Source organism: Nerophis ophidion, linkage group LG08 (genome assembly GCF_033978795.1).
Source record: "Nerophis ophidion isolate RoL-2023_Sa linkage group LG08, RoL_Noph_v1.0, whole genome shotgun sequence".
In the NCBI taxonomy this organism is placed as follows: Eukaryota; Metazoa; Chordata; class Actinopteri; order Syngnathiformes; family Syngnathidae; genus Nerophis; species Nerophis ophidion.
In genome coordinates, this window is record NC_084618.1 from 74789193 (window position 1) to 74806753 (window position 17561).

Below are 17561 nucleotides of genomic sequence, written 5' to 3' on the forward strand. Positions count from 1 at the left end.
CTGATTGCTGTGTTTTCTTTCCCTCACCTGCTGTTGATTGGCAGCATGTTTCTATTTATGCTTGTCTTGCGCTCTTCTCAGGGCTCGAAGATTGACTATTGTTTAGAACTGTACATGCAAGACTGCTTCATTCTCCTCTGTTGATGATATTAGAAGCATCTTACCTGCTCTTCGCTCTCCTGGTTCCTGCATCTTGGGGTTGCTACTACTGCTGCCATGAGAGTTTGTGACATATTACATTCTATAAATGTTGGTCTTACTTAAAACTGCAGACATTTAGTTGTATTCAGTGTTAAAAAAATATTATATGCCTCGCACGGAAATACATTTAAAACTATTTGGCTCAAATTGCTCTCTCAGCCAAAAAGGTTCTCGACCCCTGCTCTAGCGGGTGACTTTTCAAATGATGCTACATATTAGCAGTAATGCTACTTTTTATAGCAACACCCCCCCAAACACACTTGACAAACTACAGTTGTCTGTTCGACATATTCCCTCTTGAAGCCGAACCACCGCCAGACGATGGAAACCCTGCTGTTTTTATCGGGAATTGATTCTTCCTTCATTTGTTACCAGATCCTCAGCATCTTTCTCTCGTACGGCTACGTTAGCAGCTAACGTTAGCCACGCCTCTACTTCTCTGCTCTGCGAGGGCGTGTATGTGATGTATGACGTGACAGTATGTGACGTATGTAAGAATGTGAGCCTGCTTGTCTGTGAGGAGACACAGGAAAGAGCGAGGAGAGCCTGAAGAGTACGCCCGCAACTAAAAGTCCTGCGTGAGAACGTATACTCGAATATTACGATATAGTCATTTTCTATATCGCACAGAGACAAACCCCGCTATATATCGATATATCGCCCAGCCCTAACTGCAATACGCTTTTCCACCACTTGTGGCATTAATGACAAACTCAAACAAACAGAAGAAGTCTGGACAGGAAATCATTGAGCAGTTTAAGTGCAAAAATTATGACTAAGGTGGTAAAGCTGTATTTTTATCTGAACTTTAATTTTATTGAAAGTTTAGTTAATAAACATATTTATTGTTGATTACTGTTAATTCAATTGATCTATTTTAGCACTGCATAGTTGTTAGTAAATGTATTTTTGATCAGTTACTGGTATCTACTAATGCAGTATGTTTGATAAGAACTTATCTTCTAATCAGCCTGACCTAAGCCTAAAGTTTATTTGGTAAATAAATAATAATCTTTGGGATCAACACACAGTTTCATATGATTTGAAAAAGTAGTTAACCTGTTAAACTGTAAGTAGGTTTGATGTAATTTTGAGTGTGTTTAAAATCAAGAGTAAAATGACTAACTCACCGTTTGTATTTGAGTCTGTAGTGGGCCCCCAGGTCAAAAAAGGTTAAAAACCTCTGCTATGGAGGAACACAGTGCACTGCTCTTCACTTAATTTGACTGAACTTTCCGTCTTCTTTTGTGAATCTAACGGTATTCAAATTCTAGATCAAATCCCGAAGACTAGTGTTTGCAGTAGGGATATAACAATAAACGGTATAATGAAAAGCCGTGGTAAAACTTCTTACGGTTAGTATTATTGTTTTGAATGAAAATGATCCTATTGAAAACCCTTTGATAAACTCACGGACCGATGACACTGATCATTTATTGGAGAAGAGAGATTACGCTGGCTTGCTGAAATGCTAACATGACAACAAGAGACAAATGTATTTCTCCATCAAGAAAAAACATTCCCCAATCTAAATTTGTATAAATATTACTGTCTGAACAACTAAGATATTCAATTGTGCACATTAAACCGAGAAGCTGTTCTTGTCATGATCCGTGGCCCAGATCATGTTTTTGTTATGTTCTGTTGTTTTTGGACTCCCTAAGTTCCTATTTTGTGCACCTCTGGGTTTGTTCTGGTTTCTATGGGGATTAATTGGGTTCACCTGCCTCTGGTTAGTTGTCGGCACACTCACCTGCAATCAACCACTAATCAGAGAGCTATTTATTCACCTCTCTCGCCACACTCATCCTGGCTTCTTTGTTTGCTTCATGCTCTCGTCACGTAAGTTTTGCTTGTCTCCTAGCCTATACGAAGTCAGCTTTGATTGCGATTGGCACGTGTTTACTTTCGACTTTTTTTCTGTTGTTGGTGGTGCTTTGATTTTTGTCAAGACTAAACCATGCTCCTACCTGCAATTCCTGTCCGGAGTGATACGTTTGCATCCCGGGGGAAGGAACCTTGCAACAAGCTGCAACCCCACCGTGACAGTTCTCTCTTAGAAAGATCGATCGATGCGCCAAACAATATGACCGAAGAAGATAAACGTATTCAAATAGTTAACATGGCTCTTAGTTAGCCAGAACAATATTATTATATAAATTATTTCTTCTGCTAAGAAAGTATATTGTGTGTCTATTTATTTATTGTATTTGAAAAAAAAAAACCTGGCTAAAAGTAGAGCTGGAAAATTGTTAAACAGGTGAGGAGCAAATGAGTGGAAGAAAAGAGCACTTCTACTAGAAGTTTGGAATCTCACCATGGTTGCTACTTTCATTTGACACGGCGCTAGTATGCCTAATCAATTATCACTAAACTTAACAAAAAAAGTAATTCCATGTTCATTTTTACCATGAATTGATTAACGTGGACCCTGACTTAAAGAAGTTGAAAAACTCATTCGGGTGTTACCATTTAGTGGTCAATTGTACGGAATAAGTACTGTACTGTGCAATCTACTAATAAAAGTTTCAATCAATCAATCAATGTAACCACGAACGGATTCACATAATTGGCCGTTTTCTGTTTTTAAGGAATCTCACGGAAATTGACATAGTTGTGAGTGAAATATTGTTATTGTGAGGAGAATTAACATTTGTTTGGGAAAATGATACACATTTATCCCCAATACACTGAACCGCCCCGTTCTGAATTAAACAATGTCGATACGGTGATTTGAAACAGCGACTAAACTACGAAGCTACAGCCAGCAAGAACAATCCACGCACTCGCAACTCATCTCAATTGCTTGTGTTTTTGTGAACGACATAATCGATGTAACATCAATGTAATAACAGTGGTCGCAATTTGAGAGGCGCTTTTTTCTTTTTTACAGCCTCAAGTCGTTTGCATACATCAAGACGGTCAAGCTAAGAACAACAGCACTACACACATCCCCCTACACAGTAATAGCGAGGTGCGCCACAGTCCGTCTTACTCCGCTAACTAAAAAGACCTTGCACAAATATAATTAATTTAAAGCACTTGCTGATATATTTACACAATTATTATACTTTGACCTTGAATACTGCTTAAAATTGATCACAAGTTATTGCACCGATAAAGTAAGGATTTTTGCATTTACTGTAATTAACAAACATTTTATTCAATTTAATCGACACAAAAAGCACACACTTTATGGTGGTAAAATAAATGTAAAAGGTAAAAAACAGAATTAAAAACAACTAAAATGGGAAAACGTAATTGTATTGTTCTAATTTTACTGTTGTTATTTAAGTGTGTTGTTTTTACTAATTTTGTTGTTATTATTAACTTGTTTGATTGAACTGGGGATAGGTTGATTAGCAACACTAAATTGGCCCTAGTGTGTGAATGTTAGTATGAATGTTGTCTGTCTATCTGTGTTGGCCCTGCGTTGAGGTGGCGACTTGTCCGGGGTGTACCCTGCCTTTCGCCCGAATGCAGCTGAGATTGGCTACAGCACCCGGGGCAGTATCTCTCGGTTGGTAGAGTGGGCGTGCTAGCAACTTAAGGGTTCCAGGCTCGATCCCCGCTTCCGCCATCGTAGTCACTGGAATTGTGTCCTTGGGCAAGACACTTTACCCACCTGCTCCCAGTGCCACCCGCACTGGTTTAAATGGAACTTAGATATTGGGTTTCACTATGTAAAAGCGCTTTGAGTCACTAGAGAAAAGCGCTACATAAATATAATTCACTTCACTTGATTCCTTACAAATCTATATCCGTTTTTAAACTATATTTACTGTAAAGTTGAGTCTGTTTTGAAATTAATGTATAATTGTGTTATTAATCGTGATTACCATTCAATCAAAGTAATCGTCCGGCCCTAGATTTGAGTGTGTATAAGTACTTTTGGAGCACATTCAACGATGCCGTAATAATAATGATAACAGTGATCATTTTGGTGAAAATGGTGATATGAAATTTCTATATCGTTACATCCCTAGTTTGCGGAATAGTCGTTTGTTTTATGTGAATACATAGTGGAAACTAGCATTAGTGTCCCATTTCTTTGAGCAATACGGCCGCTATGTTAACCCACTCAGTGGCCTAGTGTTTAGAGTGTCCGGCCTGAGTTCGGTAGGTTGTGAGTTCAAACCCCAGCCGAGTCATACCAAAGACTATAAAAATGGGACCCATCACCTCCCTGCTTGGCACTCAGCCATAAGGGTTGGAATTGGGGGTTAAATGACCAAAAATTATTCCCGGGCGCGGCTATCGCTGCTGCCCACTACTCCCCTCACCTCCAAGGGGGTGATCAAGGGTGATGGGTCAAATGCAGAGAATAATTTCGCCACACCTGGTGTGTGTGTGTGACAATCATTGGTATTTTCTTTTAACATGCAGGCGGCATGCAAACTGTACTCGACATGATGCCCGCAATCGCCGCCAGGAAGAATTGCATTTTTTTTTTTTTTTTGGCTTCATTCCCAGGAGAGAGCTATTTGTCACCTCTGCAGCGGACATTGGTTTGGGAGCTATTTCTTATATCGGGAAAAAAAAAACATCCCTGTTGTGCAAAACACAAAATGTCCACAGCAGAGGAGGCTGGAGGATGTCTGTGGAAAACAAGGGGTTAACTTGGGTTCAACCCTTCCCGGATGGCGTCCTGCCTCCTGTGGCTTAAACAACTTCCTGTGAGCCTCCCTGCTGTCATGAGCGACAAACAAGTGCATTACTAATGTCCATATAAAAGCCAACCTTATGTCAAATATGGTGTTCGACAGGGTGGAGAATGCGTGCACCAAGCTGGTCAAGGCCGCATCCATGCTGAAAGGCGACCCATACTCGGTTCCTGCTCGAGACTACCTCATCGACGGCTCTCGGGGGATCCTCTCCGGAACCTCAGACCTGCTCCTGACCTTTGACGAGGCTGAGGTATTTATTTTACTCTCCTACTCCAGTTACCGCAGAAGCTGAACTAATAGAAGGTCTGACTGTCCCGTCTTCAACGTAGGTTCGCAAAATAATCCGAGTCTGCAAAGGGATCCTGGAGTACCTGACTGTAGCAGAGGTGGTGGAGTCCATGGAGGACCTGATCACGTACACAAAGAACCTGGGACCAGGTCAGTCCACACTGAAAAGTCGTCAAGGACAGTGCTGTCACACTCATTTGAGCTCAGGGGCCACATGGAGGAAAATCTATTCCCAAGTGGGACAGTTTGGTAATGGCATGATAACTTAAAAATAAAGACGACTTCATATTGTTTTCTTTGTTCAAAAATAAACTAGTCACATTCTGAAAACGTACAAGTCATAATCAATGTTCCCTCTCATTTGTTGTGTGTGAGCAAACGCACAATCTACCTGAGCATTTAGTGGAGCACATGTGGGCAACATCAGACCTGCACAATGTGGCCACACCAGCATCACACATGTCCCAAACATGACATCATAACAATTTTTAATGTTCTATTATAATAGTAAAATGATAGCAGTCATTTTTATTAAATTATTTTCGGATATACAGTACAGGCCAAACGTTTGGACACCTTCTAATTTCAATGCGTTTTCTTTATTTTCATGACTATTTACATTGTAGATTGTCACTGAAGGCATCACAACTATGACACCTGTGAAGTGAAAACCATTTCAGGTGACTACCTCTTGAAGCTTATGGAGAGAATGCCAAGAGTGTGGAAAACGGTAATCAGAGCAACGGGTGGCTATTTTGACGAAAGTAGAAAATAAAACATGTTTTCAGTTATTTCTATGTTTTTTGTTAAGTACATAACTCCACATGTGTTTTTTCATAGTTTTGATGCCTTCAGTGACAACCTACAATGTAAATAGTCATGAAAATAAAGAAAATGCAATTAATGAGAAGGTTTGTCCAAAGTTTTGGCCTGTACTGTAAGTTATGTAGCCCTCTTCCAATGTAAATAACACCAACAAAAACAGTTTTTCATGTCAATCAATCAATCAATCAATGTTTATTTATATAGCCCTAAATCACAAGTGCCTCAAAGGGCTGCACAAACCACAACGACATCCTCGTTGTGCTAGTATTGTATGTCTGGTTAGGGTCCTGCCTTGAAAATAAATGTTGCCCCCTTTCAGAGATCACATTTAGTTCCTGTAACTTTCTGTCTGTAAAATACATCTTTCTATGAGCACTTATGAAATCTAGTGACAACATTTCATGAATAATATCCTTAGATTAACATTCTTCATAAATGTCATTAAGATAAGCACACATCTGAGGACTCATAGGGTTACAACCTGGTGTTTACACGTTGTGTGGTGTTGGAGTTGTCCGACTTTTTGTGTGGCCATAAACGCAACACTGGCTAAGTGCCTCGCCTCCCAGGGGGTGAACAAGGGGATGGGTCAAATGCAGAAAACACATTTCACCACACCTCGTGTGTGTGTGTGTGTGTGTGTGTGTCTGTGTGTGTCTGTGTGTGTGTGACAGTCATTGGAACTTTAACTTGACTTTTTTTGCATAATTGTTTGTTTTTAACTTTTTATTATGGCCATCAGTAAAGAAAAATCAAAAAATTAGCTGCAAAGTCTTATAAGGCCCAGGTCTATCGCCCCTCTGAAGTTATGCACGCTCTTGGCAGGGGATACAAAGAATTGCTATAGCGACATCCAGTGGACAAATTCAGAACAGCAGTTTCTTTCATTCAAAAACATAAGCTTTTTTTCAAATCACAGGCCGGATAAAAAGCCCACGGGACGTTTTTTGACAACCTTTGTCTAGGATTGATTGATTGAAACTTTTATTAGTAGATTGCACAGTACAGTACATATTCCGTACAACTGACCACTAAATGGTAACACCAGAATAAGTTTTTCAGCTTGTTTAAGTCGGGGTCCACGTTAATCAATTCATCACTGTCCACTTAGTTGCGCGTGTACTTTGCGGTGTCCAGGTATGACCAAGATGGCCAAGATGATCGACGAGCGACAACAGGAGCTGACCCACCAGGAGCACCGGGTCATGCTGGTCAACTCCATGAACACGGTCAAGGAGCTGCTGCCCATCCTCATCTCAGGTAGATCGCCTGGCCATCACCGGGCCGACACGTCGCGGCTTCCTTTCAGCGCTCCGCTCGTACCCCAGGTATCAAAATCTTCGTGACCACAAAGACGTTCGGCGGCCAGGGCGTGGAGGAGGCCTTGAAGAACCGCAACTTCACGTTCGAGAAAATGAGCGCGGAGATCAACGAGATTATTCGAGTGCTGCAGCTCACGTCCTGGGACGAGGACGCCTGGGCTAACAAGGTACACAAATTCATTTACTTCTTTCTCTTTTTTTTTACCATTTAATACAGAAGTACTTAAAGTGTGCTGGTGCGGAGGACGGCGTGCACAGCATGACTGGCGTCCTCGCTGCTGGCTGTCATGGATGACATCAGCCACGTTTTTAGGGGCGACATTTAATTATTATTATTAAAAAACACTCAAACCTATCTGATATGGGCTCAGCAATTTAATAAAAGAAAGAAAGAAACACTCTACTGCATATGTCAGATTTGTCTTGAATATTAAAAAGCATATACTGTATGGTAAGCGTTGTATATTTTAAACATACAGGTGTCCAACTCAAGGCCCCGGGGGCCAAATCTGGCCCACCAGATTATTTTATGTGGCCCGGAAATAATATGCTTTAATAAAATGCTTAATCTTTTTTTACAAATTATATTTGTTCTTTTCCTTTTGACATTAAAAGTCATGTACGGCATGCAATTGCACATCTCTTCAAATTCAATATTATCAAAATCAAATTATTACATTATCATGCCTTCCAAAAATAACTTATCTTATATTGTTCAAATAAAGATAGATATTGTACTTAAATATTTGCTTGACTAATGATTTCGAATTACACTTTTAATCAAATTGTAGACTGTAAAATTGACAATAGATTTTACGGTTAAATTCCGTAAAGTCAACTTTGGTACTGTTTTTTTCCATATACAGTAAGACACTAAAACATTAAAAAAACAACAACAAAAAATTAAAACCACAAGATTTTACAGTAAAAAAAAAAAAACGGCAGCTCTGTTGCTCAAATTTTACCGCTAAAAACATTGGTATTGTTTTTCCATTGCATTCCTTTTATTAAATTTTTTCATATGCTGTAAAAAACCACTGCTTTTATTGTAAAATGCTGGTGACTGAGCTACCAGTTTTTAAAATAAAATTTAAATGATTTTTTGCAGCTTATGTAAAAAAATATATTGTTTATGTATGTATGTATATATATATATATATATATATATATATATATTACTCATTGTCAAAAAGGTTAAAAACGGCCCTCTGAGGGCAACCATAACTGCAATGTGGCCCTCAATAAAAACAAGTTTGACACCCCTCTTTTAACATGGTAGAGAAAATATTAGCACCCGTCACCAAAATTGAAAATATAAAGAAGGAACCACTGCTCACAGGTATTTATTATTCTTTACAATAAAAAAAAAAAAATTTACTTGAACATTGATTTAAATTGTCAGGATAGAAGAGAAAGGAATTTAAAAGGTAAAAAGGCAAATGTGTTTAAAATTCCTAAAATCATTTTTAAGGTTGTATTTTTTTCTCTAAAATTGTCTTTCTGAAAGTTATAAAAAGCAAAGTAAAAAGATAAATACATTTATTTAAACAAGTGAAGACCAAGTCTTTAAAATATTTTATTGGATTTTCAAATTCTATTTGAGTTTTGTCTCTCTTAGAATTAAAGATTGTCGAGCAAAGCGAGACCAGCTTGCTAGTAAATAAATACAATTTAAAAAATAGAGGCAGCTCACTGGTAAGTGCTGCTATTTGAGCTATTTTCAGAACAGGCCAGCGGGCGACTCATCTGGTCCTTACGGGTTACGTGGTGCCCGCGGGCACAGCGTTGGTGACCCCTGCTGTATGGGTTGAAATTTGAAAGGTACCCATCCCTACTCCTGACAGTAAAAAATGACTGGCAATGTTAAAAAAGCCCAAAACAGTACTTACCAATAACCGTTACTTGTATAGCTTCATTTTGCACTTACTGTACATGACCAACTACCGAGCGAAAAGTTTGAGCCCGAGAATGAATTCATGCTATTTGTTGTTGGGATGGGAAAAATAATTTGAAATCCAAACAGAGGTCAACAAATTCTGAGGATCCACTCAGGTCTGCTGTTCGATAACAATAAGTAAGCTTTATTTCAGTTTTTTTGACTGTGTACTTGAACACACCTTCCACTTCATCACCATTGGTATAATCTTCATTTCAAATGCTGGGTTAAGTACTTCTTCTGTCTCATCACTTTCTCTGCTCTTTCTTTGTTTTTGTTCTCGGTGCTACTTTGGGATGAATGTTGTGTATTTATGTGGTTCTTCTTCTTTCCTTTTTTTTGTTTTTCTTTTTTTTTGTTACTGTTCCTTTCTCCCTTCACCCCATGTAGAAGGTAAGCCTCACCTCTCCTCTTTCTCTCTCACTTGTTGTGCAGCAGCAGCATGTGTCAGCCATGATGTGTGTGTTTTATGAGTGTTTTTTTGTTGTTGTTTTGAAAACAAAGTGTGCTGCCTTGTGCTTTGTGATGCCCTTCGTGTGCTTTGGCATCGGAATTGGAATTGTGTTGCTAATAAGGTTGTGTGTGTTGAAGAGGAAGGAATGTTTAACTGTAGTTGGCATCATGAGGAGGTCTCGGGTATCATCAAGCCCATGCACGTCTTCACCCGATCTTGTGTATTGTTGATGCACCGATTGGGTTTTACATGTTTCCTGTTGTAGTCTTGCAGTGGTGCGGAAGAGTCGTCGTCGTTGTCGTCCAAACTGCACCACGGAAAGGGGATTTTTGGGCCCTTTTTTTAAATGAAACAAATAAAAAAAAAACGAACTCGTCCGCTGACTGCGCTTTGCGCCCAGAGTGGACTGCACTCCGATGGCGAGTCGTTTGGCTTTCACGCTCGCTCTTGCCGATGGTCACAATGATGATGGCGGCGGCATGCGGTTGTGCCTGACGTGTTCGTGGCGTTGCACCTGGACTTTGCTTACCCGGATAAACGGTGCGTGGGTGCTTTAACACGTGGCTTGAAAACCAGGAGTGATCCGCTCCATGTCAATGAGTCATTGGGACGTTCAAACGAGAGCACATGTTAAACTCATCCCCGCACCACATGCTTTTTGCAGGACTCATTAACACAGAAAGCCTGAAGTTTTACTGCACTTATCGTGTGGTGAACTTGGATGGTACAGTGGAACCTGTTTTAGTTGACTATGTGGACAAACTCATTTTCTTCTGCTGATTACTAAAAATTGCTTTGCAAAAGTGTTTAGCCCTCTTTGTTGTGTGTGTATGTATGTATCTGTATGTATATATGTGTGCTTATATATGTACACACACACACACACACATATATATATATATATATGTATATATATATACATATATATGTACACACATACACACACATATATATATGTGTGTATATAATATACACATATGTGTATATGTATATACTGTATATATGTAGAAATATATGTATATATGCATAAATATATATATATGTGTATATACTGTATATGTGTGTGTATGCAGAAATGTGTATCAATATGTATGTGTATTTATGTATATATATATATACATATATATACTGTATATGTGTATATAGGTGTATATATGTGTATTCATGTGTATGTGTACATGTAAAAATGTGTATACCTATATATTTGTGTGTATATGTTTATACATATATTTATGTATATGTGTATGAATATATATGTATGTGTATATATATATGTATTTATGTGTGTGCACATGTATAGGTACAGTATGTATGTGTGTATACGTGTATGTATATGTATGTACATATGTATGTGTATGTATATATGTATGTGTGCATATATCATCATCACCACCATAAATCTTTATTGCAGACCTTAACATCCATTAAACATATAGAAACACAATACAAAACATTAAAAAACAAAACACTAAAACATTAAAAAACTAATATATATATATATATATATATATATATATATATATATATATATATATACATACACAGATACACACACCATATTTTCCGGAGTATAGAGCGCATGTATATATATATACATATATACATGCGCTCTATACTCCGGAAAATATGGTGTGTGTGTCTGTGTATATTATAATATATATATATATATTTATATATATATATACACATTATATATATGTATATGTGTGTGTGTGTGTGTGTGTATATATATATATATATATATATATATATATATATATGTACACAAAAATATACATTATATACATACAGTACATACGGTATATCTTTGTATATACAGTGGGTACGGAAAGTATTCACCCCCCTTTTAAAAATGTTGATTCTTTTTTTCATTGCAGCCATTTGCTAAAATCAAAAAAAGTTCATTTCATTTCTAAAATAGGTTCCACTGTATCAGGTTGTTGAAGTGTGTTTGAGTTCTTCATCTAATCTGGCCGTGTTTTACTGTCCCTGTCGTCCCCCCAAAGGACACAGAAGCCATGAAACGAGCTCTGGGGCTTATCGATTCCAAGATGGCTCAGGCCAAGAACTGGCTGCGCGACCCAAATGCGCCACCGGGTACGAAACACTTCAATTCACACTTGTTATTTTGCGCAGCTGTTGTCTGACACAGTCTCGTCCTCACAGGCGACGCAGGGGAACAGGCCGTCCGACAGATCCTGGACGAAGCCGGCAAAGTCGGGGAATTGTGCGCCGGTCGGGAGCGCAGAGACATCTTGGCCACGGCCAAGACTTTGGGTCAGATGACCGACCAGGTGTCAGAAATGAGGGCCAGGTACACACACCTGAGATAAATCCCCCATGTAGCACACTTTAGTTTAGCTCGCCGTTTTTCTGTCCACCCCCAGAGGTCAGGGGGCGTCTCCGGCTGCTATGCATAAAGCCCAGCAGGTTTCCCAGGGCCTGGACGTCCTGACTGGCAAGGTAGAAAATGCCGCTCGCAAGCTGGAAGCCATGACTAACTCCAAGCAGGCCATCGCTAAGAGAATCGACGCGGCGCAGGCCAGTCCACCCACCCTTTTTGAAAACTACTTGGCTCTGGAGGGGAGGGATTTTTATGTTTTCTTTGCTCGTTACAGAACTGGCTGGCTGATCCCAACGGGGGTCCGGAGGGGGAGGAGAACATCAAGGCCCTCCTGATGGAGGCCAAGAAGATTGCCGACATGTGCGAGGACCCCAAAGAAAGAGACGACATCCTGCGGTCGATTGCTGAGATCGCAGGCATGACCGCCAAGCTGTCTGACCTCAGAAGACAGTAAGTTGGAGCTCTCAGTGGGTTTTGATCGCTCCCCCTAAGGCGGGGGTCGGCGACGCGCGGCTTTCGAGCCACAAGCGGCATTGGAGCTTTTTCAAAAATGTATGAAAATGGCAAAAAATATAATTCACATATGATTCACAAAAAGATGACGAAAAAAATATTTGTTTTGTTTTAATATGGTTTCTGTAGGAGGACAAACATGAAACAAACCTTCCTAATTATTAGAAATCACAATGTTTACATTAAACATGCTTCACTGATGAGAGTATTTGGCGCGTACCATTTTGTCCTAATTTAAGTCCTTGAATGCACCATAGTTTGTTTGTGAAGTGAAGTGAATTATATTTATATAGCGCTTTTCTCTAGTCACTCAAAGCGCTTTACATAGTGAAACCCAATATCTAAGTTACATTTAGACCAGTGTGCGTGGCACTGGGAGCAGGTGAGTAAAGTGTCCTGCCCAAGGACACAGCGGCAGTGACTAGGATGGCGGAAGCGGGAATCGAACCTGCAACCATCAAGTTGCTGGCACGGCCACTCTACCAACCGAGCTATACCGCCCCATGTTTGCATGTACAACTTTCCTTGATGCTGCCACAGAAAGACATTAGTTAAAGTGAAAGTACCAAGGATTGTCACACACACACTAGGTGTGGTGAAATTTGTCCTCTGCAATTGACCCATCCCCTTGTTCACCCCCTGGGAGGTGAGGGGAGCAGTGGGCATCAGCAGTGCCCGGGAATCATTTCTGGTGATTTAACCCCCAATTCCAACCCTTGATGCTGAGTGCCAAGCAGGGAGGTAATGGGTCCCATTTTTATACTCTTTGGTATGACTCGGCCGGGGTTTGAACTCCCAACCTACCGATCTCAGGACGGACACTCTAACCACTAGGCCACTGAGTAGGCATGTTTTATGCCACTCCTTATTTGTCTCAATTTGTCCATCAAACGTTTTATGCTGTGCGTGAATCCAAAAAGGTGAGCTTTGTTGATGTTACTGACTTGTGTCGAGTGCTAATCAGATAGATTTGGTCCCTGCATGACTGTAAGCTAATCGATGCTAACATGCTCTTTATGCCAGCTGTATGTACATATTGCATCATTATGCCTCGTATTTTAGGTATATTTGAGCTCATTTTATTTGTATTTTCCGTTTCCTTCAATTTGAACACACACACATTTTTACCTTGCGCCTTTCTAAGCCAGTAATTTCCAGTTGTCACACCTGAAAAGCCTTGTTTTAGTAATGTTTTCCAATGTTGTAAAAATGTGTAGAATAAATATAATATGCTAGATCCACTTCACGTCCATTGCACCGGTTGTCGTAGGGGGGGTCACATCTGCGGTCCTCTCCAAGGTTTCTCATTGTCCCATTGGGTTGACTTTTTCCTTGCCCTGATGTGGGATCTGGACCGAGGATGTCGTGGCTTTTGCAGCCCTTTGAGACACTTGTGATTTAGGGCTATATAAATAAACATTGATTGAAATATTACATTTCCGTCAACAGAGACACGTAGTCATTTTGATAGTAGGCTGACGTAGCTAATATAGACACTTACATTATGTGTTGCCTTCATTTTAACACTTATTTAAGGCTTTACATTTTTTGCGGCTCCAGACAGATTTTTTTGGGTATTTTTGGTCCAATATGGCTCTTTCGATATTTCGGGTTGCCGACCCCTGCCCTAAGGTGTCACTCGGCACTCTTTTATCTCTGGCCAAGTTGCACAATTGGAATATTTCATGCAGAGGATCTGGAATGAAATAAAACACTCCTCCTCCTGTTCTAGGGGCAAAGGTGACACTCCTGAAGCCAGGACTTTAGCCAAACAGATCGCGACAGCCCTGCAGAACCTCCAGTCCAAGACCAACAAAGCCGTGGCCAACAGCAGGCCCGCCAAGGCCGACGTTCACTTGGAAGGAAAGATCGAACAGGCGCAGCGATGGATCGACAACCCCAACATGGACGACAACGGAGTAGGTCAGTGCTGTCTTCTTTCTCTAGCTTTCCTACTCATTTATCTTCTTAACTCAATATTTCCTATGCGCGATCAGGCCAGGCGGCCATCCGCGGGCTGGTGGCCGAAGGCCGCAGGCTGGCCAACGCCCTGCCGGGCCCCGCCAGGCAGGATCTTCTGGGCAGATGCGAGCATGTGGAGCAGCTCATGGCGCAGCTGGCCGATCTGGCGGCTCGGGGCGAAGGCGACTCCCCTCAGGCTCGCGCCGTGGCTCATCAGCTACAGGAAGCCTTGAAAGTAAGATTATGATGTCTCCAGCTGCACCAGTAGCGTTCAACCACAGCCTAACAGCCCCCTCTGCTGGCTATCAGCAGATATACAAGCAAGAACAGCACATGCCAAGGGCTGGGCAAAGCTATCAAGATGATTGATTGAAACTTTTATTAGTAGATTGCTCAGTACTGTACAATTGACCACTAAATGGTAACACCCGAATACTGTAGGTTTTCCAACTTGCTTAAGTCAGGGTCCACGTTAATCAATTCATGGTATGGATTGTATCAATTGCTGAGTTGCGACGTCACGTCTGTTCTTATCCTTTGCGATTTAATTCACATGATAATCAGCCATCTTAAGTGTAGCATTAAAACAAGTGAGTGCAGAGTTCGATTAGAAAATGCCGTATTGCTGTTTCTTTTCTTGGGTGTTAGAGTCGTTAAAATAGACAAATACAAAGAGCTGTCATAGTTTTCGAAAGAAGTGGTTCATAAAGGTAATAAAGTCAGGAAGAAATAAAAGCGTCAAAGAAAACGGCTCCTAAAAATATCACTCAATGTTTTGGAAAACTATCGGACCTCTTGTGTCTACAGCGATCACTTTGTAAAAATGTTTGTTTGAATATTTTATTTGATTTAAAACTTTTTTTTTTTTTATGTCATTGTACCTGTGTATAGTGAGTGACATTAAAAGGCATTGTTTTCTATATATTCCGCGCACGATGATGTCACGTTGTAAATGGGTTACCGCTTTTCTAGCTTCAAGGTACTCGAAGCGCTTTGACACTATTTCCACATTCACACACTGATGGCGGGAGCTGCCATGCAGGTTGCTAACCACGAGCCATCAGGAGCAAGGGTGAAGTGTCTTGCTCAAGGATACAACGGATGTTACTTGGTTGGTAGAAGGCGGGGATCGAACCAGGAACCCTCAGGTTGCTGGCACGGCCACTCTCTCCCAACCGCGACACGCTGTCCCCAAACGCATTTTTAGGAGACACCAAGAGTAACAAGCCGTAGAAAATGGATTAGAAAGGAGATATTTTGAAAAATAATAATTAAAAAAATAAATAAAAATAAATCCATCTATCCATCCATTTTCTACCCCTTGTCCCTTTTTGGGTCGCGGGGGTTGCTGAAAAGTATTTTTGTTAACTTGGGACTTCCCGCGGGCCAGATTTTGGGGACCCCTGTATTAAATAAACAGACTAAAAACAGGTTTGGTTCGAAGTCGCCATAGAGGAGCTTTCATTAGCATTTTTGCAGCAGGTTTTTAAAAACGGCAGAGCACTTTTTTCCAATCGACATCAAAATGTCCGGAATAGCCCCCACCTCGTCTTACTACAGATACCCCCCATTGGCACTCAGCATCAAGGGTTGGAATTGGGGGTTGAAGGCCTACTGAAATGAGATTTTCTTATTTAAACGGGGATAGCAGGTCCATTCTATGTGTCATACTTGATCATTTCGCGATATTGCCATATTTTTGCTAAAAGGATTTAGTAGAGAACATCGACGATAAAGTTTGCAACTTTTGGTCGCTAATAAAAAAGCCTTGCCTGTACAGGAAGTAGAAGACGGTGAGCGCGTGACGTCACGGGTTGTGGAGCTCCTCACATCCTCACAATGTTTACAATCATAGCCAGCAGCAGCTAGAGCTTTTTGGACCGAGAAAGCGACAATTTCCCCATTAATTTGAGCGAGCATGAAAGATTAGTGGATGAGGAAAGTTAGAGTGAGGCACAAAAAAAAAAGAAAGATAAGGCGACGGCTCCAGGCGGCGGCAGTGTATGCGTTTCAGTTGTTATTAGACACATTTACTAGGATCATTCTGGAAGATCCCTTATCTGCTTATTGTGTTAATAGTGTTTTAGTGAGATTGTAAAGTCATACCTGAAAATCGGATGGCTGCGGTGAACGCCAATGTCTCTGAGAGAAGCCGAGGAGCCAAGATCACAGCTGCCTTTTTGAGCTGTAGGATGAGGTCGCATAATCCACTGAAGTCTCCGGTAAGAGCCGACTTAATATCACAATTTTCCCATCCAAAAACTTGCTGGTTGACGTAGAGAAACATTGCTTGACCGCTCTGTGTTAAAGCTTCACAACAAACAAATACCGGTTGTGTTTCGGTGCTAAAGGCAGCTGCAATCCACCGCTTTCCACCAACAGCATTCTTCTTTGACGTCTCCATTATTAATTGAACAAATTGCAAAAGATTCAGCAACACAGATGTCCAAATTACTGTGTAATTATGCGATGGAGAGAGACGACTTTTAGCCGTAAGTGGTGCTGGGCTAATATGTCCCCTCCAACCCGAGACGTCACAAACACGCGTCATCATTCCGCGACGTTTTCAACAAGAAACTCCGCGGGAAATTTAAAATTGTAATTTAGTAAACTAAACCGGCCGTATTGGCATGTGTTGCAATGTTAAGATTTCATCATTGATACATAAACTATCCGACTGCGTGGTCGCTAGTAGTGGGTTTCAGTAGGCCTTTAAATCGCCAAGAATGATTCCCAGGCGTGGCCAACGCTGCTGCTCACTGCTCCCCTCACCTCCCAGGGGGTGATCAAGGGTGATGGGTCAAATGCAGAGAATAATTTTGCCACACCTAATGTGTGTGTATGACAATCATTGGTACTTTAACTTAACTTTAATGTCACAAAGGTGTAACATCTGCTTGTCCTCCACAAAGGACCTCAAAGGCAAAATGCAAGAGGCGATGACTCAGGAGGTTTCGGACATCTTCAGCGACACCACCACCCCCATCAAGCTGCTGGCGGTGGCGGCCACCGCCCCCTTGGAAGCGCCCAACAGGGATGAGGTGGGTGT

At 40.9% G+C, this 17561-nt stretch overlaps 1 protein-coding gene across 2 annotated transcripts in view; it reads left to right on the forward strand.

Annotated features, from left to right (window-relative positions):
- LOC133558384 (vinculin) overlaps positions 1–17561 on the forward strand; it is a 75402-nt gene that overhangs the window by 40570 nt on the left and 17271 nt on the right. Inside the window, exons 3-13 of one of the 2 annotated variants that reach the window (XM_061909730.1) lie at positions 4968–5118; positions 5198–5306; positions 7119–7241; positions 7310–7470; positions 11697–11790; positions 11860–12007; positions 12081–12234; positions 12312–12487; positions 14283–14473; positions 14548–14747; positions 17425–17553. In XM_061909730.1, coding sequence (XP_061765714.1) covers positions 4968–5118; positions 5198–5306; positions 7119–7241; positions 7310–7470; positions 11697–11790; positions 11860–12007; positions 12081–12234; positions 12312–12487; positions 14283–14473; positions 14548–14747; positions 17425–17553 — 1636 coding nt within the window. The remainder of the gene's footprint in view (positions 1–4967; positions 5119–5197; positions 5307–7118; positions 7242–7309; positions 7471–11696; positions 11791–11859; positions 12008–12080; positions 12235–12311; positions 12488–14282; positions 14474–14547; positions 14748–17424; positions 17554–17561) is intronic. The other variant, XM_061909731.1, reaches the window with a different exon arrangement.